General features: G+C 37.4%; 1 protein-coding gene across 1 annotated transcript in view; it reads left to right on the top strand.

The window, feature by feature from the left end:
* LOC140242811 (moesin-like) overlaps nt 1-27844 on the top strand; it is a 56246-nt gene that overhangs the window by 10849 nt on the left and 17553 nt on the right. The window contains exons 5-11 of the mRNA XM_072322566.1: nt 17549-17653; nt 18231-18394; nt 20140-20223; nt 21852-21998; nt 22883-22979; nt 26238-26401; nt 27036-27187. Coding sequence (XP_072178667.1) covers nt 17549-17653; nt 18231-18394; nt 20140-20223; nt 21852-21998; nt 22883-22979; nt 26238-26401; nt 27036-27187 — 913 coding nt within the window. The remainder of the gene's footprint in view (nt 1-17548; nt 17654-18230; nt 18395-20139; nt 20224-21851; nt 21999-22882; nt 22980-26237; nt 26402-27035; nt 27188-27844) is intronic.

The raw sequence follows: 27844 nt of genomic DNA, 5'->3' as shown, positions 1-27844 counted from the left end.
AAAAAAAAAATAGGTGTTTCTTTTGAGCGAAATTGTAATAGTTTGCTAAATATTAATCTTTTTAAAGCCAACTTGACATGTTAAGAATTGCAAAGAAAAGTATAAAAAATTATGTTTCCAACCCATTTCCAACTATGGTTATACATGCTAGTATTTCAATAGATTGATGCAAACTGCGTGGAACAGCCGACATTGCGGTGGAATTGATGGGGTTGGGAAGGGCAGCCGAGGGCTGGTGTTTCCACCCTTTCTTGAGAGCAAAGTTTTATGACAGAGCATCCTTCTGGTGGAATGACATCTGAATTGAAGGTGCAAGATTATCAAGCACGATTGCTGAATAATGACAAACGTATAAGATAACCTAAGTATGTGATGCCATAGATCATAGCGTAGCATATTTGAGTTATGCTGGTACGTTTGTCTACTGTATGTGGGACCATTTAAATGCCGTGGTACAAAGGTCGGCTTTTATAACATACCCACCCTGATAGCAAGGGGCAAAGTGTGCAGTCGCTCGAAAGCTTATCACAGCTGAGTGATAGTGACTGTTGATTTTGAGGAGAAATATTTCCTTCAAGTGGACTCTTTATTAGCAGAAGATTTTAATGTTCACGCCAACAAAAGCACAAAGAACTACAATTAAAGCGAATCAGTATTATACAAATACAGTCAATGAGCCCCTTGAAATTATGATTTGCAGGATTGGAAATTGTGATTGTATGTTACATGCTTTTTAATTTTCAAGAGGAAAGCTGAAATGGTATCAATATCCTTCAATATTATTTGTGAAAACAATACATAATCTAAATGATAAATGGGACATTTGTTGCAGGTGATGAGTTTTGTAATGATGTGTGAACATTCAATTTACAATTTGTTCAGAATCATGAGGATGTGGCATAACCAGAAGAGGGTACATCAAAATTGTTTACAAGTGTTTGTAGTTTCAGAAATCTGAGTTGTATGCCCGTTAGTGCCCCAGGGTGGGTGTATTATTGGATAGAACAGAAGCTATGAGAGATTACAGTAAAAAAGTGAACACTGAATGCTTCAGTAGAAATGGAAATCTCTGGCGGACTGGATTCACCATTCTCAGTTCTCCCATTTTCACAGTTGATTATGTGAGACATATTGTTTGTGAGCAGAATCATATTTGCTCATAGATATTTTGATAGCGATGGTACATTTCAAAAGTTTTATCAGCTTTAGTGTTTTTTTTTTCATTCACTTTTTATTCACCATTATTTTCACTCAAAGTTGATTGTTATATTCTGTATTCATCAGAAATAGGCATTTATTTATTTATTTTAATTTGTTATTTTTTGTGGGGGTTATTCTGCTATGCGAGTCTTTTTTTTTCACATTGAATGGAAAGACGAAATATTCAGATTCATAATTCAAAAGTATTGTCATAAACTTACTGTGTTAAAGAAGAAATGCAAACTGCAAACAATTGGGTATGATATTTAATACACTATCTATTACTAATCACTTGGACCATGAAGTTTTTGCCATGATGTACATTGTAGCCTACTCTTGCACGGTTCATACATGTACATACAGAAGCAGTGGTAAAATAGAAGTAACGTTCAAGAGTAGAATGAATGAGCCAAGTGCCCTACTTTAATATCTAGCGTGAGTTTCCTAACCAGTGAAGCAGTGAAGCAGTGGGTGGTGGCATTCCATCGCGGAATCGCCCAGTCCCACAAACCGAACAAAAGTAAATTGGTTCTCCCCTTCGCTGCCTGCGCAGGGCACTGACTCAGTACCGAGACTCCGAGGGGGGAAAGCTGAAAAAGCACAACACAAACTGACGTAGAGAAAATTACGAGAAAGAAAACTCCTGTGATATCTCAGTAGGGATCCGACCTCGGTATTACTTACGTTCTCCAGTTTTTCCGTTTTGTTTCTTCGACAGTCTGTCTTTTGTGTGTTATTTTCTCTTTCCATCGTTCCTTTTTCCCCAGTTTTTTTTCCCCCTTCATGTTCCCACAGTTGTTAGCCTTGGTTCAGAGACTCTTTGGATTTCTTTATTCCTGTGAAAAATAAAACCAACACTGCTCTTCTTGGTGTTGTCGAGCGGGCGTTTAAAGGGAAGAATTGATTTGCCGTGCTCAAAGGCACTGTGTGTATTGTCCACTTGAATCATTTCAGGGACCCCTACTATCATCAATCAAAAGAATGTAATTTTCCTTATCAGATTAGGAGAAAAACTGGTCTGACGTATTAGGAGAAAATATGATTCATTTTTTGTCTGGCTTCAAATATATCATTAGCCGGAGCAATTCAGAAACTGTTGCTGGGAAGGCAGTAGCATGTAAATGGCAAGTGACACTACTGGGAAAAAAAAAGAAAAAAAAGAAGAAAAAGTCATATGCTAGCATGGGCTACTTTCACTGCTATTAGACCAGAGACAGGAAAGAGTGCCTATAGATCTTAATTTCTGTAAGCTGTGGTGCCGTTTTAGTCTTGATGGATCATCTCTTTGAAAAGATGAAACAGTCACAAATGTATGGCTGCTTTGAATGGCAAATTATTCTCTTCTTTTGATTGTGTATTGGATACATACCAGCAGAAATATGAAGTGCCAGTAGTCATATGAGCTTGGAAGCAATGAGGTGCTATAATGTACATCCTGGATGTATCAGGATACACGGCTAGCAATGTGCTGGCCTTTGTATGTCTTGAAATTCATTAATATGAACCCTCTTCCTGTCTGGTAACAAGATACTATTAATTCACCTGTTCTTGATAGATACCCAATACTTGATACTGCATGCGGGTTTACAGCATTAATTGTTGGTACATTACATGTCAGTAATCCTTAGGTGACCCTCATTGTGGAGATTATGAGAAGAACTTTCATTGAGCTGGAATTTTATATGTGGTTAAATGTATTCAAAAGTGTCATAGTTGCATGATTCGATTCCAGATTGATAGCAATTTTTTTTTTTTAAATTGAAATTTTGAAATTTTCAAAATCGAAATGTTTTCCTTAGGGTGTTTTATACCCCAAATTAACCCACACTTTGTTTTCCTCATTTGTTTGTTTTTTTTTCCCCTGTGGCAGTCCATAAACTAATTTGGGGCTTTTGATGTATTTCCGGCCACTGGATTCCTGTGGTGTTCGTGATTAATATGTTTGCATCAAACCCTCCATATGTCCTATCAGGTGTTTGAAATTTTGCGAGCCTATTGTCACGCTGGTGATAATACCTGTATCACTCCGAGCTAACCTTTCAACCTTCTGCTTCTTTATGGCGGTGGCTTGTGTACACAAACTTATCTTGGGCTGGGCAGTTACACTGAACACTTGGCAAACATTAAAGGATTGTTAACAAAGCCATTCCCCAGAACTAAGTACAGGTCATTTAGATTTACCCAAATTGACCGTTGGTGATTTATACCTTTGCACTACCCGATAAGCGTTCTTGTTTGTGGCATTGTTTGTAGCATTATGACCATGAATTGATTTTTTTTTTAATATTATAATTTTTTTTTTTTCATCTAGTGTTCACATGTGATATCCGCAATGGTTTACACATTTCAAATCATCTCTATATATATACCAGGGTTATAGAACTTGAGATGGGAAGTATTATGATGATAATACAGTTACCCATCTCGTGCGGAAACACTTCACAGAGCCGCCGAATCTCCCTGATTTTGCTGGATACTCTCCAAAAAGAATTCACTTTCCTCGCATCCTGCCAAAATAATGTTTAGATAGTCTCCCTGTTTTGACAATAATCATTGCATATTGAGATGCATGCAAGATGCCTTTGAATGTTTTTGAAACAGATGAGTGACGCTGTACATATGCTGTGTATCATCATCATCATCATCATCATCACCGTCATCATCATCATCATTATCACCGTCATCATTATCATCAAAACACAAAGATTTACATGAGGACTCTGTGGGGTCTCTCTAATATTTCAATGAGTGATTATGTGGGCAAATGTTAGTATTAGTACAATGTATCGTTGGTTGGATGCGATACTCTGCAAAAACCATTAATGGTTTAAGTCATGCATTCATGCCCATTATAAAGGATCTGGCTGGGCTTTGCCGGCTTCCCTGCAGAAGATCTGTGCAATGTACACAGTGGGTGTAACTGCAAAGGCAAACACCTGATCTTCCCATTACCCTTGCCCCTAAGAGGAGGGGACAGCAATGCAGCAGTTTGGCATGCAAACATGGAGGGAGGGAATCACTCAGAGCCGATTTGATAAAAGTGGAGTGTGATTGAAGATGAATGAACACACAGTAGGAACACAAGTGCCCCCCTTTATATTCTGGTCGATGCACCCCAAGTTTGTATTCAAGGAAAGCAAGTGAATATGTTTCTGGTTCAACTTAACCCGTTGAGGACGAGTCCCGAGTATACTCGGGCAGGGGTCTATGGGAAATGTGTGTTGTAGCAAAATCAAACCGTCCTCAACGGGTTAATGATAGATACAGAATTCTGCGTGTTAATCAGGGAGGTGCCTCTCTTGGGTGTAGGTATAGGTACTGTATGTGCGTCATGTGTGTGGGGGGAGGGGGGAGGAGGGTTAGAAATCTTTCCTGTTTTCTTCTTTGAAGAAGACCTGTTTCAGCTCTAACTGGAACCACTTGACGATGATTATGTTGGTTAGTTGTTCATTGATCCTGCATGTAGTAATGTAGGCTTTACTTTAAATTCTGTCCCTATTCTTGTGTGTATCGCTCTCCTTTGAACAGACAGAAGATTATATTCATGAGAATAAAAGATGTATTGGTAACCCCTACTTCTCCCCCCCCCCCCCAAATAACAGTAAGACCACACAAAAAGAATAGAAAGCTGTTCTGACATTTATTTTTCTTGGTACTGTAAATTGAGGAATGTTCGCATACATTTTAATTTCGCGAATTTCGCAAGAGCCAAGATTCGCAAAACTAGAATGCACACAAAAGTTCTCGGATCGCTACGCTGTATATATGTATTGTTAGAGGCAACTGACGAAAGTTTCATGCCGCAAAAGTGGCTGTCGGCTACAATTCGAAAAAATTTTATGCCGCGAAAATATTGTGTTTTACAGTACCTTGATGACTGAAGATTGTTCTTGACAACCACACAGCTTGGCAGGCAAAGTGATAATTGATCATACTTGTAGATAAATATTTCAGTTATTTCAAGTGTTGAAGTGTTTTTAGGAGGGACAGCTGCATTGAAAAGCTCATCATTGAATTGGGGGGGGGGGGATGGGGGTGATCCATTATTATGAATGTTGTAGTAAACCAAATCTCTGTAGAGAGCTTAGCAGAGCAGTTCTTTTTGTTATATAACCTATATACGTACATGTGTACCCTATTTCTGTAGACCGTGGGTGTGTGTAAAACAGTAGTATAGATACATGTACACCAATAATCAGTGGTGTTTTGTGACACGACTCATTACTTGAAACTTGTATGTATATTTTTGGGATACCGGAAGTTTGAATTACGTATCTACCATCCTAAATACCACGGTATTTTGCAATGTATTTTGCCATGATAGGCATTCACATGAGAAATTACCGCGTAAAATACCATGATATTTTTGTTTAAATGTGAATGCACCTCCAGTGATAGCACCCTAAACTCTTCATATTAGCCCTCAATTATTTCCCCACCACAAACATTGCGATAATGAGAAGAGCAAGGCGAAACACATGCTTAATTCTCTGCTATTCCCATCGATTTGGCCTGTTTTTCCTCTCGTGTGGCCATAATGGCAGGTTGTCATCAAAATCTCTTCTCATCTCATTAGTCAGTTCTGTCGAGCACACCCCCTTTCATCACAAAACAATATGTGATGACGACAGTAGGCAATTGGAATTGTGGGACGCACAGTTACAAGTCTCCTGAAAAAGATGTCATATCCTCTTTAATTGTAAACATTAGCTTTGTAGACAATAGCAACAACAAAAACAGGAAAGACAAACAGAACTGGTAAAAAATGACTTTCTTTCGCCCCCAAATTTGTAGGTTTTGAAGAAAAAAAGTTTTACAATTTTTGCTTTAATTCAGTCCATGACCCTGTATGAAACTTGACATGTAGCGTAGCTGTCATTTCTACATCCAGTTACTGGTAGATTGTAGGATTTAGTTCCATTGTAATTGTGTTTATCATTCTACTTCAGAAGTAATCTTTTGCATTATTTCATGTAACATGAAATGATCAATGCATGTCTGAGAAGACATGATGTCTTATTGTCAGCAAAGACACCAGAAAACAATAACAGTTGGTGTCATAGTTTCTGTCCACTATACTTTTGATATACACCAAACAGTAGAAAAAATAGGGGGAAAAATTGTCTCCTGAGTTCAGATACCATGGTTCATAAAAGGAGACTAAAGTATGATACAAGAAAAAACAAAAGAAGAACAGAGAAGTAGAAGACATATATTGTAATTATTGTCTTTTAGGAAAAAGCACTGCACATAGTTGCAGAGGGCTTTTTCAAATGTGTTGTTACCATGGCAACCCATTTGTGTAGGGCCTGTATCATATGGATGTGCTGAGGTGGTCAGTGGCTAATCGTAAAATCATTCTGCAAAAAGAAACAAAAATGTCAGCATGTCACAATAATCCTGTCACATATTTGTGTGGTGACAGGTGAGTTTTTGTGCTTTTTTAATCTTTTTTTTTAAAAATTTAATTAAAATGTCAATTCCTTGACAGGGTAGTATTTGTATTTATCTCAACCTCTGAACAATGCCATATTTTAGTGTACATGGCCCGTTTCACGGTTAGGCGCCACTTTTCATTTTCTTCAGTTTTCAGTCTACTACACAGAATAAGAGTAGATTCATGAAATGTTTTGATATGCATATGTTAGACCCCCATGGGGTCTACCTCCCATAGCATAACGAAAATGCAACTCCAAAGCATTTGCTCACAGTGAGGCAAGATGTGCCCAAATCGGACCCACTGTGTGTCAACCTGGCAAACATCCCTTTTTTGCAAACTTTGCCATTCTGTACCATATCTAGCTATGAGTTAAGTGAACATATCTATGTTAAGTGTATGAGTAGCCATAATGAATCATACCAGAGTTAAAAAGTTTCAACTCCTTTTTGCTACATTTTTTCCACCCCAAAATTCTCTTGGTGGATGTGACATTGTCCGTTCACATTTAAGCATCTGCTTATATGGGTTGTGTAAGTAAGAAAACAAAGGCAAGTCTCAGGATAATAATGTAAAAGTAAAGTATAGATTTGTATGAGTGACTGTAGAAAGTTTGTTTGTGCTTCAGTTCCATCTGATGAAATGACAGTAATTTGAAAACAAAATTTAAATGTCCGTTCACATTTTTGTCACATCCATCATGATTTTATAAATCTATAACTTTTTAATGGTTGAGATTATTTCTAAAATTTTTGCATAAATCAATGATACACAGTTGAGTGCCTATCCCTCTGAAACAATTCAGGATTTGAAATTCAAATGCTTTTTTTTTATTTCACAAAACATGGTGTCCGTTCACACATGTCACATCCACCAGCCTTTCTTGTCAGAAACACATTTTGGTGTGCATCTCAGTAAATACTGGTCCAATTAACTTTAAATCTCAACACATTTTAGACTCTTTAGTAACCTTATAAATGCCACTGATTTTGAGATTAATATGAAACTGAAATTTTGAAAAACTTAAAAAATATGTGAAATACCCTGGTGGATGTGACATTTTAAGATGTGAACGGACATTTCCATGAATATCACGTAAAATCTAGGGACAATTTATTTTTGGGGGGGAGAAAATATGTTTAGATTAAAAAAACATGTCTTTCCCAAGATATCTAGATATCAAACACCCACTTTTATACCACACTCACTATAATTTTACATTACAATACTTGTTCACAGTGAGGATGTAGTATGATTTTGTCACTGTGACTGTGAAAACTGATGTTCTACATATTCTAATCAATTTTCCAGATAATTAACTATCAAAAAGGCAAAAGAATACAAGTGTTATTTAATTACATTGATTAGACCTCTCCTATATACTGTATTTAATAAGTTTAAAAATGATTGAATATATGGTGGATGTGACATTTTTGGGTGTGAACGGACACACAGTGTATCTCCCCAAACGCACATCATTTTTCAGCATTAGTTCCCAATGCTTCACGCAGCATCAAGACTTGAACACAGTGTGAAATGATCCACAACCATTGGAATGGTTAACTTAGATTGAGGGGTGAAAAAAAAAAGTTAAATTGATTTTATATCACTTTACTGCAACTGATTGAAAATTGCCCTTCAACACAAGTAAGCACCGGTTATGCAGTGTTCTAGTAGTAGCCATGACCAAAAATAATGGGCATTCAACTTGGGTCAGAATTAAACCAGCTATCTCCTGATGTTCTGTTTCCAGTGAAGGTACAGTGAAGGTGATTCACAGAGATAATGGTATGGGTCCATCTCACTAAAGGGGTCCGTTTAACCCCACTTTCCAATGCATTTTTAGAAAGAAAGGAATTCTTGCATAGTTATTCAGTGTTTCAGGAGTATAACCAAATGTGTGATGAAAAAATCATGGCCATATGATACTCAAAGCTGGACTTAAATCGACCATCTCCTGATTACCAGACTGGCGTCATATCCACTCAGACTACCAAGCTTCTGCTACAGAGCCCGTGCTAGTTCTACAATGTATGTGATCCTGTGCAGTAGATACTGTGTATTTACCTGTTATTCAAACAAAATTCTTACATCAACTTGTATTTAAGTGGAGCTGATTGACAAATTACCCCTTGTCGATGTACAATAAGCACCAAATATTCAGTGTTTGTAGTTGTAGTCCTAGTAAAAAATCATGGGCATACATTGTACAACTCTGGAACTAACAAGCTCCTGATTATTAGGCAGGTATTGTAATTCATATCCACTAAACTGCCTCAAACCCAACAGCCAACCAGTGCTCCTTCCCATTCTTTTTAGCAGAGGGTAAGTCCATATTTATGCAAATAAATAAACCCTTGTTTCATGCTGTTTTTATTGCAACTGACTGACAAATTGCCCGTTGTTGACAAAAATTAGCATTATTCTGTATTAGCCACGATTTAAAAAAAAAAATACTTGCTGATTAAAAAAAAACCACTTGCTGTTTGTGCTTCACAAGATTACATGTTATAGCCAGCTATCAAAAGCTCATGAGGGTTGTTCATTATTCCCAATGTTTGTTATTCTGAAACACACAAATTCTCTTTACTTACAGGTTCGTTCAGCAAAAAAAAAAAAAAAAAAAAAAAAAAAAATGATAGTGGGTTTACTTTTCTGAGGCTTTGTAAATCCAAGAATTAGATAAGGGTCATTATTCCAAAGGTTCATAAATCCAAATATGAAATAAGGCATGTTATTCTGAAGGTTTGTTATTCTGAAGGTGTAATAAGGTTTGTTAACCCTAAATTATTATCTTTTAATCTGAATACATAATGATACTCATGAAGCAAAAAGGGAAATAAATTTTGTTATCTAAAAAAGAAAAATGAATGGTCTTCAATTGACAAAGAATGGCTTATCCTGGTGATGATGTAGGAGAGGTGGAAGGGTGGTATATGGATGAGGAGGAGAAAATGCTTCTTTTTACAGAACACAAACTATACAAATAAACTAACAGTGGTGCTTCAATATCAACAAACTATGGCATTTGAATTAGAAATGTGATTTTTAACTGACATGATAAAGTTTATGGGTGGAATCCTGGTAGGTGACTTATGCGAGAGTTATTGTAGCTTTTGCCTGTGCTGTAGATTTACAATGCATAATGCACACAGGGTCATGACCACATAATCTGCATTTTTTGTTATTATTATTGAGGATTGGTCTTTATACCAGGTTTTCACTTTTAAAGTTTGTCATAGGCAGAAACTATAGGTAGGACAGGTTGAGGTAAGATTAAGACTCACATTACTTGTTTCTTTTCTTTTCGATACCCTGGGAAAACACTTAACTGCACATTGGGGATTTTGATCACAATAAAAAATGTCACATTCACCATGTTGAATATCATTTACTGTAAGAAAAATTGAGTGCATAATTGCTCTATCACTATCAGAAACATTATGTACACAGTATGACTTCATTGGTTAAAGAGTAAGGATGTCATTACTACACTGTATGTTGATGAATTTATTGTCTTATTCATGTGCAGTTCACATAAATTGAAAGTAAAAAATGTCTGTTCACATTTGATTTTGTCACATCTGCACCAAGGAGTTTCAGGCATTCATACATTGAAACTTGAGAATACAACTGTATGTGGACCCTTGTGAGCAGTGATTTGCATTGTAAAATGTGGCTATTCTATGTGGTTCTTCCAAGTAGGATTACTGGTACCAGTTTATGATAAAGAAAGATTAAAATTCGGAATTCTGTTCACAATTTTGGCATCACATCCCCTGTGTTGGATCCAATTTACTCTGAGAAAATTAAGTGTACAATTAACAGTGTACATGTATGTCTGCAAAAAGACCTAATACTTAAATGGTCATTCAGTGTATGTGAGCCAATAGAAATGTTAGTAATGATTTCAACTATTACTACTAAGTATAAATTGAAGAAGAGTAAAAATGTCCGTTCACATCTCCAATCCGTCACATCCATCACTTATAGGGAATTTCAGGCATTCATAACTTTTACAGGACATGGAACCTTGTCAGCAGTGACTTGTACTTAAAGAATACAGCATTCTTGGTGGTACTGCATGCATTATAATCATTGGTTGCAATGCAAGGTGTGCAGGAAAAAAAAAAGGAAATTGGTGTTCCGTTCACATGTCACATCCACCATGTTGGATATTACTGATAATATCATTTATGCTGACCAAAAAAAAAAAAAGCTTTCTTGTGAAACATAATTTGTTTCTTACTGTAAACTGACTTGTGCTGACTGTTCATTGGGTAATCACTTGGCTTATTTCTTTTGTTTATTGCTCAAGGTGTAAAATGTCCGTTCACATCTGTTTTTGTCACATCCACCACATCCTCCAGCTGAAATTTTAAATGTAAAAGTTGGACACTCACAATGTTAATATTAGGTGTGTGTATGTCCCCCAACATAAGCATTATCTCCATGAAATATTACACATCCTGAATGAGGAAGTGTAAAACAAGAGAAACTTTTTGAAGTCATTTACTCTATTTCACACCATATTTTTCCTTCAAAGCGGTACAATTTTCCAATAAATCCAAATATGAACACCAAATCTGGCAAGGAGTTTGCTTAAATATCACTTAATCATGTTACAGTATCAAATTACCTGTTGGATACATCGTGTGTCAGCTCTGTCCATGGTATCATAGTGTTATCTTTCAGCAAAATTACCTTCATCTCCTATAGAACCATTCATAATATCAGATATTGTAATAATAATTAAGCTCTGGCATTACATTTTCCATTAAATTCACATTCTTGGGAATAAAAAATCAAGACATTCCATCTCTTAAAGAGAACTTGAAATTTTGACCCCTAGGTTGACAAAAAGTGGCGCCTAACCGTGAAACGGGCCACATATGAAAATGTCTTTGTTGTGATGCAACACACAAATCTCATGTCTGCTGTTTTATCTGCTGGATACTGGAATGAGTATGGATTACTGTAAAACTGGATATATTTCTGGAATGAAATCTTTGTGAATTTGACGGAGGTGACAGCCTTTTTCGCAGTGTGAAATATTCGTGAATTGCTTCTGGCATTCAGTGCATCTGTGTAAATAAGAACTTCAGGGTGCATTTTACTTTCGCGAACCTTGACTCCGTGCAAAACTCGTGAAAATTTTTGGTTTTACAGTAGGTTGCTATAGTCAGTTTGGGTTGGCATGCTCTGCTGACTTCAAGAATTCTTTGCCTTGGAATGTACCTGGTATGTTGTGGACATCTTGGGTACATTGTATTGTCGAAGATAACTTGTTTTCTGGCTTCAGTCTCTTCCACCCCTGTGTGATTTGTGGGTGCGTGGGTAGACTGGGGGCAGGGTCCATGTCAGTATGTTGACCTTCAGGATGCCCCTGGATTATGTGTCACCTTGTGTATATATACCACGCCCTGAATGACAGTGATGATGTATGTGAAACAGGAGGGCCATACTCTGCCATGTTGTTGTTGTTGCCATGTTGCGGCCACAAATTGTCTATAGATAGTGACTTCATTCGATTAATGGTTTCAGCTGGTAGAGATACATGTGTGGTGGGGCCGATGACATTCTGAGGTGTCTATTTTCAGTGTATCCAAGATTCATCATGACCTCAAAAGGTGAAGGTTTTCCTAAAGTTGCAAAGCGTGTGGGTAGGGGGATGGAAGAAATCTTGGAGGAATTCAACCCATTGGTTGCTGGAAGTGATAAACTTACCCAACTGATAAACATGTCTGGTAGTCATGGTAATGTGAAAGTCGTGAGTTTGTTAGGTAGTTGCCCTCGACAACTCTCTTTACGATAGGAAAGCACTCACCCTTGATGAGTTTCTTCATGCACATGCATGTTGTAGTAATATGTTTTTATGAGTGGCATGCTACATACTAAAATTGGGTATTGTGCATGCATGCTAGACTTATTTAAATACCAAACAGAAATTATGAAAAATAAGAAAATTTTAGATTAATTGAGTAAAATCAAGCAGAAAATGTTTCAAAAATAAGAAGATCTTCGATTAATTGAGTAAAATCAAGCAGAAAATGTTTCACATGTTTTCACAACAGAAAAGTCTCACATGTTGTCCAGAACAGTGAACTATGCAAAATTTTAAATTTCTACAACTTTTGAAGGAGGAAGCTTTGTTGCGAAAGTTGTCTTAGCCATAAGACTGCAGATGGTGTATTTCATCATTACATGAAAAATGTTCATGGCAAATATTTGAAATTTTATAGGGAAGCATTCATGTTGGAAAATATGTTGGAAAACATCCAGGTTTTAATTGTGATCCTCTGTACAAAGAAGTCATGGAGTTGTTGAGTTCCGTATTGGTCCAGTTCTTTTGAAACCTATGTTCGTGCAATAGTGAGGTGTCAACTTGGTACCACAGGGCATTCATTCTGGAATGAAAGAAGATGTGGGTCTCTTTTTAAACCATATGGCAGGGGGGGGGGGGGGGGGAGAGCTAGGGATCAACTAGCCAGGAGCAGTCTTGTAATCACATAGGATGTACATTATAAACCAGTGTGATGGGAACCATATCTCTAACGGATAATGGCAGCCATTGATGCGGACTGCACACGAGGTGAAATTCTTCGGCTCGTGAGAGGGCACGTTCATATTGCTTGCGTTTGGTCTCCCTTCGCCAACGTCAAATGGCTTCAGCAATGAAGACATCCACATGTAAGATTATGAGAGAAGACGCTTTTCTCTTGCTTTACAAGGATTGATCAGTTGTAGGCTGTAAGTTGACTCCGGAGTATAGTGAGAATGGATATCAAAGCAAATGCGGAATGATTCTAATACTGATACATTTCACATGAAAATAAAGATTGTGCAGGTACGGTCATCAGTTAGAATGCAATAAAGTGAAAATCTGAATAATATAGTAGGGTTTTTTTAAGCTTGTTTAAATCATATTTCTATTCGATGTGTGATTGATAGTTGGTCCATGAGAAAATCTTCTGGTCTAAAAGAACAGAGCAAATAATTGAGCACAATGTAACATTTGGAGTGAATGTCTTCCTGTTTTAAAAAAGAAAGAAAAGAAATACAAGCAAATGCAATTCCTTTGGTTCCTTACTGTAGGCTTACAGCAGTCACAGTGCATTTACTTTTAATACATAAATGTTATGACCGTGTGCAGTTGAGGCAAATCATCAAATGCATTGTCCTTGGGTACATTCAAATTGGAGTCGTGGTAGGATGTCATTACTTAATGGCTGACATTGAAATTGATAAGATATTTTATGGCTATGGCATTGTCATATCATTTAACAGTATTTTAATTATCACACGCTATGCTACAGTTTTATATTTGCCTGTTTCACTCTCGGGTTTCACTGGCTGCATTTATTGCTTTACACTTCAACATTCAAGACACTAGACAACTCTACTACTGTATATATCTTTCCTATTGGAAGGAGAAAAAATTACAGCAGAGTTTTCATTTTGTTGTTGTTGATAGAGATATCCGTTAGTCTGCCCAATACTTTGGACCCAAGCTTATTGTGATGTCTGTGTTCTGCACAAAGGAAATGAAGTAGATTTTCCCTGCTTGGAGCAAGCCTGGAGAAGGAGATAACAACCTTCCAATTTCGACAGAATACATGGCCAAGTCAAATGTTCATATTTTAGGAAGGTGTAATAGTGTGACAGTGACATTAGAGACCTACTTTCATACCATGAGCTCAGTGCAATAAATACCAGTTATGCTCTGCAGTATTACTATGTACATAGTGTAGCATTTCTCCCAGTATTGTTTGTTTTGTTTGTTTGTTCACTTCCATCTGAGAAGATGGCTGGATAGCCGATATTCAGCTACATTAAGAGCTGGTCTTCCATGGGGTCCAGTTGGATGTTAGGTGGGACCACTTCCACCAGGTTAAACACCCTGCTCTTTGCAATGAATGAATGAAGCAGGATCTTTTAAGTGCATGAGTTGTTACTCTCTCATACACGGGACCTCCATTTTATGTCCTATCCGAGGGACAGACTTTTTTGTCTCTTGCTAGAGGGGGTAATACACACAACATTGCTCAGTCCAGAATCGGGTTCGAACCCAGGCCCTTTAGGATCGTGAGGCAGACGAGCTACCGACTGAGACAACTCACCGCCCATATTGGGAATATGTACTCAAGAAATGATAATTCATTTACTTCTTTTTAAATCATTTTTGATGGGATGTGTACTCAAGCAGACTGTTTGTGTGCCTGAAGGATTTCAGTCGCTTTAGAGCAGTCTATTTTTTATTCCCACATTAGTTTAAATGCGACCATATATAGACATCTGTGGAACTGTACATGTAATTCTAAACTGTTTCAGGAAAAGAGAGAAAAAAAAAAGGTTAGTTTACTTGGTCATCGTTGTGTGATGGCATGGTTGTCAAATTTGCGTTTGTCCACCCACTGGAGGGCAGCCCTGCCACAACTCGACCTTGCAGCAGATTGATTTCCACTTCATTGTGAACGGACTGCTCTTGTCTCCGACGTTATGGTAGAACAATAACAACAATGAGCGGACCATATAAAGAAGCCTCCGCATATCTTACCAATATTGTAGGCATGCAGTAATGCCAGTCAGGGCAAAGTGCTGTGTTTGTTTAGTTCAGTACAGGCACAGTGTGGGAGGAGGGTACCAAGGAGGGCGGACTTTGCACCCCACAAAGTCAAAATGATTTACCTTTCTCATGCATGCAGGTTCAGTCTTGCCTTGGCGTTTAGCCCACACCAATAATCATCATGAAGCACTCCATAGATAGTGTTCTGTCATGCAAGCCAGAATTGTTCCAGAGATTATATGCCGCACATTATATAGGCTGTTGAATACTCAAATCTACAAACTTGTAGTTTGCTATTTAACTCTTTATGTGCCACACTCGCACGCCCGTCTCAGTGGACGGCGTGCCAAGTTCACATATTCTGCTCAAACGCACAAACCTGCCCAAACCGATTGATAAGTCGCCAAATTCCACAGTACAATGAAAGTGTTTCTCGCGATTCCATTCCTGTCACATGTAACTTGCATTTTATGTGGTGACTGACTCTCAAGCAGTGATTCCTTGCTGGATTTGAGAGTAAATTCTTAATTTTCTGTCACTATTTTGTGTACAAAAGTCATGCCTCTGCAACATTCAATATAGCTACTGGTCATTTGAAAGAAAAATAATCATAGATTTGTTGTACAAATTACATCAAAACAAAGCTTGGAATTTTCTCTACAACTGTACTCATTACATGTCCGGGGTTACAAAAATCTATAAAAGTTACATAGATTTGAAGAACAGAATGTTTTCCCAAAGCATGACTATGTTAATGTCTTAGAATAATGTACCACATAAGGAGAGTTTACACAATATGGCACATAAAGAGTTAACTATTTGGCTGTTTGCAATAAAGTGACCAGAACTTGAGTGTAAGATGGGGAATGAGGGTGATAGTACCTAATTTTATGTTCTCTTAAAGTTTGTTGTTGTTGGGGTGGGGGGGGGGGGGATGGGAATAGAATGTTACAAACCAGATACATTTGTGGCATAAAACTATCATGAATTGGAGCTAATACACTGTAAATAGTCTTTTTATGGCGTGAAACTTGTGCAATTTACCACTGACCTTTGTTGCATTATGTAGACAAAACCTGTTGGCGTGCTTTTTACTTTCATGAATCTTGGCTCGTCGTGAAATTCATGAAAGTTTCATACACGTGAAAATTTCTGATTTTAAAGTATTATCTGTACATAGAGAGAGATACTTGTACATGTTGTAAATGCAGTCTTGTATGTTATATTTGTGTTTAGCAAGGGCAAAGGGATAGTTCAAGGGAACTCGTAGAATGAATTCTTGTGATACATTGAGGTAAAGAAAGATGAAACAATGTCATAAGGATACCAGGAAGTAGGATTGCACTTGAATTGTTTATGGGTGGACCCTTCCTTATCATCTTGCATGTGCTGTTTCCAAACGCACGCGGGATATCGGATTGCAGTGCTCAAATGTCCCCTAGAAAGATCATTGTTGTGCTGGGGAGTGAGTGGTTGAACGCTTGTTGGCTATTTGTCCGGATCGTATTGCACCAGAAAGTCTACGCACTTACCCATGCTTCAATGCCGTCCAGTCTGTGACTTTCCCCAGTCGAAGTGCTGTCATGTATGAAAGTGAGAAAAATAACACAGCAATTTTAAAGCATAACAGCATAATGTGAAGATACAATCACTTTATCTCCCTTTCTTCTTGTCCATATAGACACTCAGTACTCTGTCTCTTTCCTGGTAATGAGCTCATATATTACCTTAAATGTTTTTGTAACAGCACGACTAACGATGTTATCCAGTATTAAAAAAGAAAAAGTACACAGTTGGAAATATAAATATGAAATGTGCATATGGAGACGATTGTGAATCAACTTGTGACTGAAATTAAATAGTCGAACTGAAGTGCTGGCAAAAATGTTCTTGTTGATAGGGGATTAGAACAATAATTCACTCATCTCACATCGACAACTTTGGTAACAAGTGTTTGCATGTTGGTGTGTTGGGTGTGTTGTCTGTACAGCAAGATTAATCTTTAGTTCTTGATATGTTAAAATCCAAAGAAACTGAAATGTTATGCTTGCTACCATTCAGATTAAATTGCAGTCTATTTCTTTGACAATATTATCCTACTTGGTACTACCAAACTGTACATGGTTTTGTATTTCTGCTGTGTGCCCAGACCACTAGTAATGGTATAAAACGTTGAGTGAGAATGAGAAGGGCGTTAAAGTCGCTACTAGACCCATAGTGTTCAAGACAACTCGACGCCCTTTTCATTCTCTACCGACGAAAAATTGTAAAAATAGAAAGACTCAAAAAAGATTTTCCACCTTTCACATTTGCATTTTCTGATTTGTGTTTCCTCCGACCTGCAGGTACTGCAACAGGACCTGAAGAAGGAGAGTCCTCTGCAGTTCAAATTTAGGGTCAAATTCTACCCAGAGGAGGTCACAGAAGAATTAATTCAAGAGGTCACGCAGGTGAGCTCCTCGGGAAGAAAAACAGGGTGGCAGCACTGATGTGTCGTCTTCCCCGTTTCAGGTTGCAGCCACCATGACAACAGCCAGGCAACAGCCCGGCAACAGCCCGGCAACAGTGTATTGTGTTATGAGAATTTGGTTGTTACGATAGAAGCTGTAAATAATCAAACTGCCTAATGCTGTTTAGTCATTGCTTTAAATTCTGTGTTAGCCCTTATAGGTATTTGATAGGATTATGTTTTTGTAAAATGTACTTGATCAAGTGAGCTTATTAAAGATATCTTCTCTTTGTTTGTGCACATTAAAAAACGAAGTTGTTTTTTGTATACACACTCGTGAAATTTTAAATTGCACAATTTGATTATTCTGAGACATACAACGTATTCATGAGTGTCACATTGCAGCAAATACTTTAGATTGTACAGGTAGACTGATGGTATTTTGTAAGTAAATTCAAATCTGAATACAGTTGTAAAGATGGGGTAGTGTAACTACGCCTAGTTTTGGTAGGGTAGTGTGACCGTGCCTAATAAAGACAAACAAAGCAAAAGAAAGCCCTGTTCTTCTCTCTTTCCAGCGGTTGTTTTTCCTTCAAGTCAAAGAAGCAATCCTGACCGATGAGGTGTACTGCCCACCAGAGACCTCCGTCTTGCTGGCGTCCTATGCCGCCCAGGCCAAGCATGGGGCCTTCGACAGCCCGAAGTGCAAATTTGCAGAGGACAGCGTCATTTTGCCAAAGAGGTGGGCAGGTTTTCACAGAATGAGTTATGAAGGGTTGGCTGATCGATGGTACAAGCAAGCATATTCTGCAAAAGATTATTATTAAATTGTTATTTTTTTTTTCTGATTATTTCCTGTGAAGATTTATCATGATGATACAATGATAATAGAATAATGATACTGTTCATTCACATGCAAATTATAGCTACTGTCTCTCACCCAAGTCCCTCTTGTCGAGTTACCTGTGCAGCGTCACTGGATTTCTTCCTCTGCGATGAACTTGAAAAGGAAAATTTGTTCTTTACACCAAAGTACGCTTTGCTAGTACAGTGTGCTGTCATACTTCTTTAAACCACTTGTCAGGTGAGGCAAGCAGATTTTCAAATTGTTGCGGAACACTCGGCTCGAACGTGAATATTACTTGCCCGAAAAGAAAGTCCAAGAAAGTGATATAGAAAATCACTTGTATATGTAAGTCACGGGCTTATTAGAACACTTGTCATTTGAATAACACAGCACATATTGATATGCATGCTTTAAAGGTCCAGTTTACCTTTGGGAGCAGTGATTTCAAAAATGTTCAAGATATCACATTTGATGCATATGTGTAGGTCTGTTGTATCATGAAACATCCTACCATATGAAATATTTGCAATAAAACCTAAAATATGAGGAGATATCAGGGTTTTTCTCAATAAACCGTAACTGTATACGGTTTAGTCTGTAAACATTTTTATTATAACTATTGTTCACATTTTGTGTATTTAACAACACTTAACATCGATTATACGGATTCAAATTTTGACAGTGGTTGTTTCTATCCCTAACTCACATTTTAGAACTATTTGAAAGCACTAATGCTGGGTTTTTGTTTCATCTGCAAATGGTAAATTATGCCTTTAACACAAAGGAGTGACAAACTTGGTTTGATCGAGTGTTGGTGTTGCATTGCATTGGGGGTTTCATCATGTAAGTGCTTGAAAGTGACCCAAATTAAATTGAAGTGCTTTGCATGACTAAACAGTCATTATCTTTAGGCTTTTGTATGAATGACTTCATGGGTTTGTAGTGGGGGGGGGGGGTGGAAGATAGTTTCAAAACTTTTTTGCTTGCTCAATTTGGGCAAACATTTTTTGTCACTGTTTCAAAATACTTGCCGGACTTTGATCGGGCAAGCGCTTTACATGTAGCACCTTGTGTTGGACTTGTAATAATGCATCGGTGGCGACTTTTTAAAAGTTGAGCGTTGGTTGTAAAATCAATGATAGACCTATGTTAGTTTGATGTTTCATACCAATGGGAAAGTTGTTTAGCAGTGGTATTCATTGTTTGATCAAAAATTGCATTTTGTAGAGTAATTTGATATGATGGATAAAAGTTCATTTTGTCACAATCAGTTGCGAATTACCTGTTTGATGAGACTTTTGCCTACTGGATCTGTAGTATCATCAAACAGGTAATTTGGAAGGGATTTTGACAAAATTAACTTTTATCCACTTGATATTCCAATCAGATGAATCTTTTCAGCAATTTGATAAGTTGCATCTTGGAAAAAAATGAAGTCTGACTTGACCTGATAAAATTGAATTCCATATTAGCTGGCTTCGCTGTCAAGACAACCTGGCAACATCACCTGTGCTTTGATGTTCTTGATGTTCTTTCCTTCAATCTATTGCATCTTTTTACTGGAAAATCTTTTGTTTTACCCTTTGTTTCTTGGAACTGCCTTTATGATGTCTTGATGTGGCATTATTGATTTCTTACAGAGTGGTGGACCAACACAAAATGTCTAAGGATCAGTGGCATGACCGTGTCTTAAACTGGTACAAGGAGCACAAAAAACTGCTAAAGTAAGTCACATAGAAAGTATCACCACATCATGTTTCATCGTGTAATTTATACCGTTATGAACCATTCAGTTCTTGAAAGAGGATTTTGTCATCACACATATTTTTTTTTAATTAATATTTTAATATGATTTTGATATGAATATTTTTTCCTCTCTCTTCTTTCTTTAAAATACAACAGCAACATATTTAATGTTGGAAGACCGGATCCGTCTTAAGGACTAAGGAACTTAAGGAATAAATTAAAACATTTTTTATTCATTCATTTTTTTTTTTCAAAAAAAAAAATTATGAACATGTGAAATTTTGCAAGCTTTTGAATATGGTATTGACTCATTGACAAGACTGATCCTCATATTTCAGAGTAAGAGGTGTACTATTTTTTCCAAGTAAGAAACGGCGCTGCAAAATCTTCCTGATCACGATAGTAATCGATACGTATGATAATTATCGTGTCTTCACAAGGGAGCTCATGATAATAAATGTCTCCTTTATAGGGGAGCTCATAGGGAAGGAATTGTACTTGTCTCCATTATTAAAGGGGCATTCCAGATGATTTTCAGTTTCATTTCCTGTAGTACATAAATCAAGAGCTCCATATATGGATTTGTGGAATTTATTGTGGTCCTTGAGCAGAGAAATCAATGTTATGAAAAACACAAAATGAATTACACTACAAATATGATGACAAAGAAGCCTCACGTATTTCAGAAATGTAGTAATGTAATTCCATTACAATACACATGTCAACAAGTTCACCTGTGTAGAATTTATGCATGCCTTCTTCTCTTGTTACGCTTTCTTGAGCCCCTGTTCATGCATTCTTGTTGTGAGGCTGTCATGTCATCATCCTTGTTCAATGTGATTTGTTATAAATTTTGCAAACACTCCTATTCCTTAATCATAATCTACAAGATTGTGTCATAAGATTTTTTTTTGAAACAATTAATTTCTAATTTTGATTAATTAATTATGCAAATTAAGCTCAAGATCATATTTTAGCCTAATTACAAGCATTGAGAGTCTAATATTTGATCTGTAAATCTGTTTTAGCATATTCAACAATTGTACATCACGAAAACTTCCAAAACTCATTTCAATTCTTATTTATTTTATTGTTTTCAGAATTTCTTATGTATTTCTCTGTTTTTCAACTTTTGTTTTTTCTTTGTTTTTTTATTGGAAATTGTCACTGACCACTTTTCTACCATAATTAGCACAAAATTAATCAATGGAAGTGATTAATTGTAAAAATAATCAGGTTTTTATGACTTTCATGACAGAGCACTGTTTTCCATAGGAAATGTACACAAAATCACAAAATTGTGCCCTTTTTGGGGCGACATTCCGTTACAAAAATGGGCGTGGCTTCGCAAAAGTATGCGTGGACATTGTAAATTTGGTCTCAAAAGTTGCGCGAGACTTGAACAAACAAAGTCAAGAAGCCTCGCGACGAGGCCTTCTCGCGTTACAGAATTATAGCGCAAAACGTCGAGGGTTTTAGGGTTAATCCCAGTCACTGCAAATTCTGAAACTTTGCTCTCAGTGTAACAAATCTATAGTTGTCCATATGAAAAAGTCTGAAAATCATCCGGAGTTCTCCTTTAATCCTTTTCTTCTCTCTCTTTCAGGGAAGAGGCCATGATTGAGTACCTTAAGATTGCCCAGGACCTTGAGATGTATGGTGTCAACTACTTTGAAATCAAGAACAAGAAGGGCACAGACCTGTACCTGGGAGTCGATGCCCTCGGACTGAACGTCTATGAGAAGGACGACAAGTAGGTTGCCATCACAACTGTAGTGTTCGTTGTGAACCAATAAATTGATCATAAAGAAAGCAAACGTCTTCAAATGTTTGTTATCTGTAATCCAGAGCTGCCAGGTTTTCATGATCCTGCAGGAGAATCCCTGAAAACTTAATTTCTCTTTATTTCCGTACTAAAGAAGTCCTGGAAAAAGGGGGAGGGGGGTGGGGAGGAAGAAGAGAAATTTAAATGTTGATTCAGATTCAAATTTTCTTTTGTAATATGTTGGTGTAGAGCTCAGTACTTCAAGTTTGTTGTGTGCAAGAATTATTTGATGAAAGGATAATCGCTCATTTGAGAACTTTTTGTGTTTTGCTTTGGTCTCTATTCCTATTCCACAGTTCAACTAAACTTTGTTTGTAACCGTAGTTGTCATGTTAAGTGCTGAATCTATGAAGATATTGTTGTGTAGTACCTATTCCCAAAGCAAGTACATGTAGGTGCACAAAGTTCACCGCCTTCTTCGGACCACACATAATGATAAAAACTGAACAACATCTCTTGTCTCCACTTTACACATGATATCTTTCCTCCCCTTACCAAAGGGGGTGCAAAGGGGGGAGCAAACGGGATGCAAAGGGGGTTTTAAAGGGAGGTGCAAAGGGAGGATCACAGGGGGGATCAAAGGGAGAATCAAGGAGGGTGCAGAGAGAGGGGGGTTGAACATATTGCTGTGGAATTCTTGTAGGGCACAAACTTAGCACTTGCAGTACATGCACAAACTCATGTAATATATCCTATAAGAATACTGTGCCTTATTCTACAGGAGATATATAATTTTGTATTGCCGTTATTCTTGGCTTTGTGTTCTTCTTGGAGTGCTATTTGCTTTTGGCTTTATGACTCATCCCATACAGGCTCACACCCAAGATCGGATTCCCCTGGAGCGAAATTCGAAACATCTCATTCAATGACAAGAAATTTGTCATCAAGCCAATTGAAAAGAAGGCTCCAGTAAGTGTTGTGATTGCCACTTTCATTTTGTAGTAGTGTTAGTAGTAGTAGTAGTAGTAGTAGTAGTAGTAGAAGTGTTATTATTTTAAACTGAATTTGTGAAAATAAACTTGAATTGAATTGAATTGAATAATAATAATAATAATAATAATAATAATAATAATGATGATGATGATGATGATGATGATGATGATGATGATGATGATGATGATGATGATGATGATGATGATGATGATGATGATAATAATAATAATAATAATAATAATGATGATGATGATGATAATGATTATTATTAGTATAATTCAATTCAATTCAAGTTTATTTCACAAATTATTATTATTTATTATTGTTGTTTCTGTTATCGTTATTATTCATTATTATTATTATTTTTATTAGTAGTAGTAGGAGTAGCAGTAGTAGAAGTAGAAGTAGCAGATTTAGCAGTAGTTTATGATCAGTGCCAACTTTCATCACACATGATGCGGGCATCCCGTTCCGCACTGCAGAGTCGTTGACTGTCGAGCCCAACACTCCATGGCTTCCGACAGATTTCTTCTCTGCGGATATCAAAGAGTCTAGAACGATCGCTGCGTCACATGCTGTGTGATACCAGTTTTGCACATCTAGCACATCTCCATTTACAGAATGGGTTGAGAAAAATTCTACAATTTCATCGGTCCAAAGCTGTGTGTTGGTATTTACTGGCCACACGTTGCTTCAGTTACGATAGCCACTGTAAACATGTTATCATATGCACTTGTAGCAAGAGTTTGCATAGTAAGAGATGGCCATTGGCCAGCTAACCGCACATCTAGTAAATTTACCATACATCCAGTAATTATCACTGGATTTTGAAATCAGAACACACCCTTTTATTGAGATATGACGCCCCCCCCCCCCCATACATTATTTTGCCGTCCACATGATTACACAATAATAGGTTGCATGGCCGAGTGACCTCCAAGCTAGTCTTAGTCTTTGATTGGTTAGGTTCTAATCATGTGGTAAAACAACATATGTTTTGATTTGTACAAATTATTCCAAAATTTAGGTGTCTGGTAAAATCAATTTGCACTCAATATGTTATTGATTCTTTTGGTCCTTTTAGAGTAAATTATGAAATATTGAAAAAAGAAAAGAAAAGAAAAGAAAAGAAGTTGCATATAGATACATTGTTTTGCCACCTCAGCTGTTGACAAGGGAGGCAGTGCACATGGCTAAACATGGTAGTGCTGTAGTGTAGGATAGATTAAACATTTAAGGTAGAACTTGTGTTTTTCTCCTGAATATAATACTAATAAAATAATTTCTTAGTGACGGAAGACAATAATTGCTGCTTACGTTTGGAAAATTGAATTCACACTTGCATCAAAACATTGCTTTGTTGAGGTTCTGGACAATGTCAAAGCCTAGATAATTTGCATACACCATCAAACATGTAATACAGTTGCTCATATAATGTTTTCCTTTCTTTGATTGATGGTTAAAGGACAAGTTCACCTTCATTAACATAAGGATTGAGAGAATGTAGCAATATTAGTAGAACACATCATTGTCAGTTTGAGGAAAATCGGACAATCCGTTCAAAAGTTATGAATTTTTGAAGTTTTTGTGCAGTCACCGCTGGATGAGAAGACTACTGCAGTGTATGATGTCACATGCGTACAACAATATAAGGAAAATATAAAGAGAATTTCACAAAATTTATTTATTTTATTTATTTATTTATTGAAACATATTTATACAGGATAAAAACGATCAGCTAAAAGCTGTTTTACATCGAAGTCCTGTGTAAAAACAATGCATTTTCCTGCACAGGGGATACATGTATATACTATAAAAGAGAGACCATCAAAAAGCGAAAAAAAAAATCATTTTCAACAGATTTAGAACAAAAAAGGACTGACGGACTGGGATACAAATGTACAATTCGTAAAGAAAAAAGAAGAAAAATGCTAAGTTTTGGAGTATATTCTGCCCACTGTTCACACCAAACAGAATCAGTACACACAAGACTGAAACACGCAGTTTTCAGCAACCCCATTTATACAACACCAGACACTCGGTCAAGCCTATTACAGTTCACACACGGCACACTCACTTACACAAGCGCACACACACACACGCGCACATACACACACGCGCACACACACACATACACACACATACACACACACACACAATTACACACGCACACCATCAACAGACACACCACACACAAAACTCACTCGAGCACACACTCGCACCACATGCAGTGATACAACACAAGATCACATATCACAGGCAAATACTCACACAAACAATGCACACATACAATACACATTCTAGAGAGACAACAATATACAGTAATACGACACTGGCGATGGCATTATACATGTACATAAACGTGTCAAATAAAAAAAAAATGCGATACAACAACCTCCATTTCTATGTATAGGCCTACTGAAATACAGAGATGAAAATGTGTGGTAGGTGACTGGTAAAAAGTGACAGCCCGGCAGTTCAAAATAACCATTATAACAATTAATCAATCAATCAGTGAAAATATAAAATCATACTTAATGAAATATCCGAGGAATCCCCGTGCAGGAAAAGCTCACAAAATTCAAATAAAGGAAAAAAAAGTTTACAATCAGCATTGGATATACAAATACACGACATTAGGCAAAATAGAAATGTAGTGACGGCTGTATACATACATTTCAAGGCATTGAATAACTAAGAACTGTTATTTCACAATATATGTCTTAAAAAAGGTACGTTTGTAAAACCTTTTAAAAATTTCATCTTTTGAAAAAAGTACACATTCCCTTGACTCGTTATTGACATATGTTATGGGTAATATTATCCCCATTGCCTTTAGAAAGAGGAAAGTCAAGTGCTCTTTTGTTATGCGAAAAAAAGTGAAAATATGTTGGATTTGCTTTACATTTTCTTTGTACTGTTGTACTCATATGACATCACAAGCCTTAGTAGTCTCCTAATCCAGCGGTTCCAACACAAAAATTTTTAAAATTCATAACTTTTGCATCGATTGTCCAATTTTCCTCAAACTTTCACTGATGTGTGTTCTACTAACATTGCTGCATTCTCTCAATCCTTATGTTTATGACGGTGAACTTGTCCTTTAAAGTAGTTTGCTACTCGGTATCAACCAACCTGGATATGGTTGCAAAAAAAATTTCTGGCTTAATCACCGACTCATTTCTTATCAAGGCCCCTGATCACTTATATGTCTCGATCTCCGCACACACGCAGGACTTCATATTCTATGCACCTCGACTACGCATCAACAAGCGCATCCTGGCCCTGTGCATGGGCAACCACGAACTGTACATGCGCCGACGCAAGCCCGACACCATCGAGGTACAGCAGATGAAGGCCCAGGCCAGGGACGAAAAGGCTGCCAAACAGCAGGAGAAGTGAGTGGTCCTGTGGTGGAATGAAATGGAGGAGGGTAGGGGAAAGGATGGGTGGGTGGTGGTGGTGGCAGGGGGGTGGGGTATGTTAGGCAGCAGGAGCAAGGAGGGAAAGGGGTACAAGGAGGGTGAAAAAGAAATCCACTCCAAAGTTTTGTCAATTTCATAGGAAAGAGACAAAGATTCCCTGCAGAACAGTGCAAAGATGATCAAAATCAGGTAGGAAACGAGGAAGTTATGACAGTCTGAAATTTCAGAATTTTTCAGTAAACACTTCTGGAACAGTCATTATGAATATTCAAATCAGCACATTGATGATATCATGATCTCACAATTTCTTATTCATTTCATTTACAGAAATGACAAAAATCTCATAATTCAGCTGTATAGATTAGTATGTATAGATCTTCTTATTACTATTGTTATTGTCATCATCATTATCATCATCATTATCATCATCATCACCATCATATTTGCCATTTCAGACATCTCTACATAAACAAACACAAAACAAATTTGAATCAGTGTGACTAAGAATACAATGAATCGTAACTCAGCAACAAAGCAGAAACGCAAAGATTGTTTGTTGTAACGTTTTAGTTCTGAACACATCTTCCGTCCTTTTGACGTTTACCAGGGAGCAGCTTGCGAGGGAGGCCGAGCGACGGCGAGAGGCAGAGAAGCAACGAGAGGATGCGGACAAGAGGCGGGAGGAGGCGGAGAAGAGGGCGCAGATGCTGGAGGAGAAGATTATGAACATGGAAGAGATGCAACGGAAAAATGATGAGGGTGAGTTCACTTTTTCCACTGCAGTTTGTGAGCAACGTACAGCGCACATGCTGTCGGGAACCGACAAACTTGCCAAGGCTGCCGTGTTTGAGACTGTTTTGAACTGTCCCACTTCATGTGCTGATTTTTCATTTCGTTTTCGTGGCGACTAGACTGACTTCGCTTTTTGAGGGGCCATTCGCACTCTGCTGGAGGAAATGAGTTCTGGGCCCCATTTTATCAAAAGATAAAATCGATTATGAATTTCCTTAACACACAGGCTGCCATAGACTTGTAGAGATCAACTATATAATCAATTATAACTCTTCATAAAACAGGGCCTAGATGAATTGTTATCTAACCATTTAGGGCCTTCTGTGATGTTCTTGCTTCTTCAGTCAACATTTAGGGGGAACGAGAGCAGAATGTGTAGTAGGATTGTTTGTTTGTTTCATATTTTCCATCTGAGAAGATGGCTGGATAGCCCATATTCAGCTGCACTAGCTGGTCTTCCATGTAGTCTAGCAGCCAGAAAGGGTCCCCGTGCACCCCCCCCCCCCCTAAAACAAAATTCTACGACATGTTCGAAGATCGTCAGAACCTGTATTTTCCGAATCCGGTTGTCGCCAGTGGAAAAAAAGGTTGCGCGCACGTCTAATTTGCATATTTCTAAGATGG

Source organism: Diadema setosum, chromosome 19, assembly GCF_964275005.1.
Source record: "Diadema setosum chromosome 19, eeDiaSeto1, whole genome shotgun sequence".
NCBI classification, from domain to species: Eukaryota; Metazoa; Echinodermata; class Echinoidea; order Diadematoida; family Diadematidae; genus Diadema; species Diadema setosum.
The sequence above is the reverse complement of the archived record's forward strand: the minus strand, read 5'-3'. Positions and strand labels throughout refer to the sequence as shown.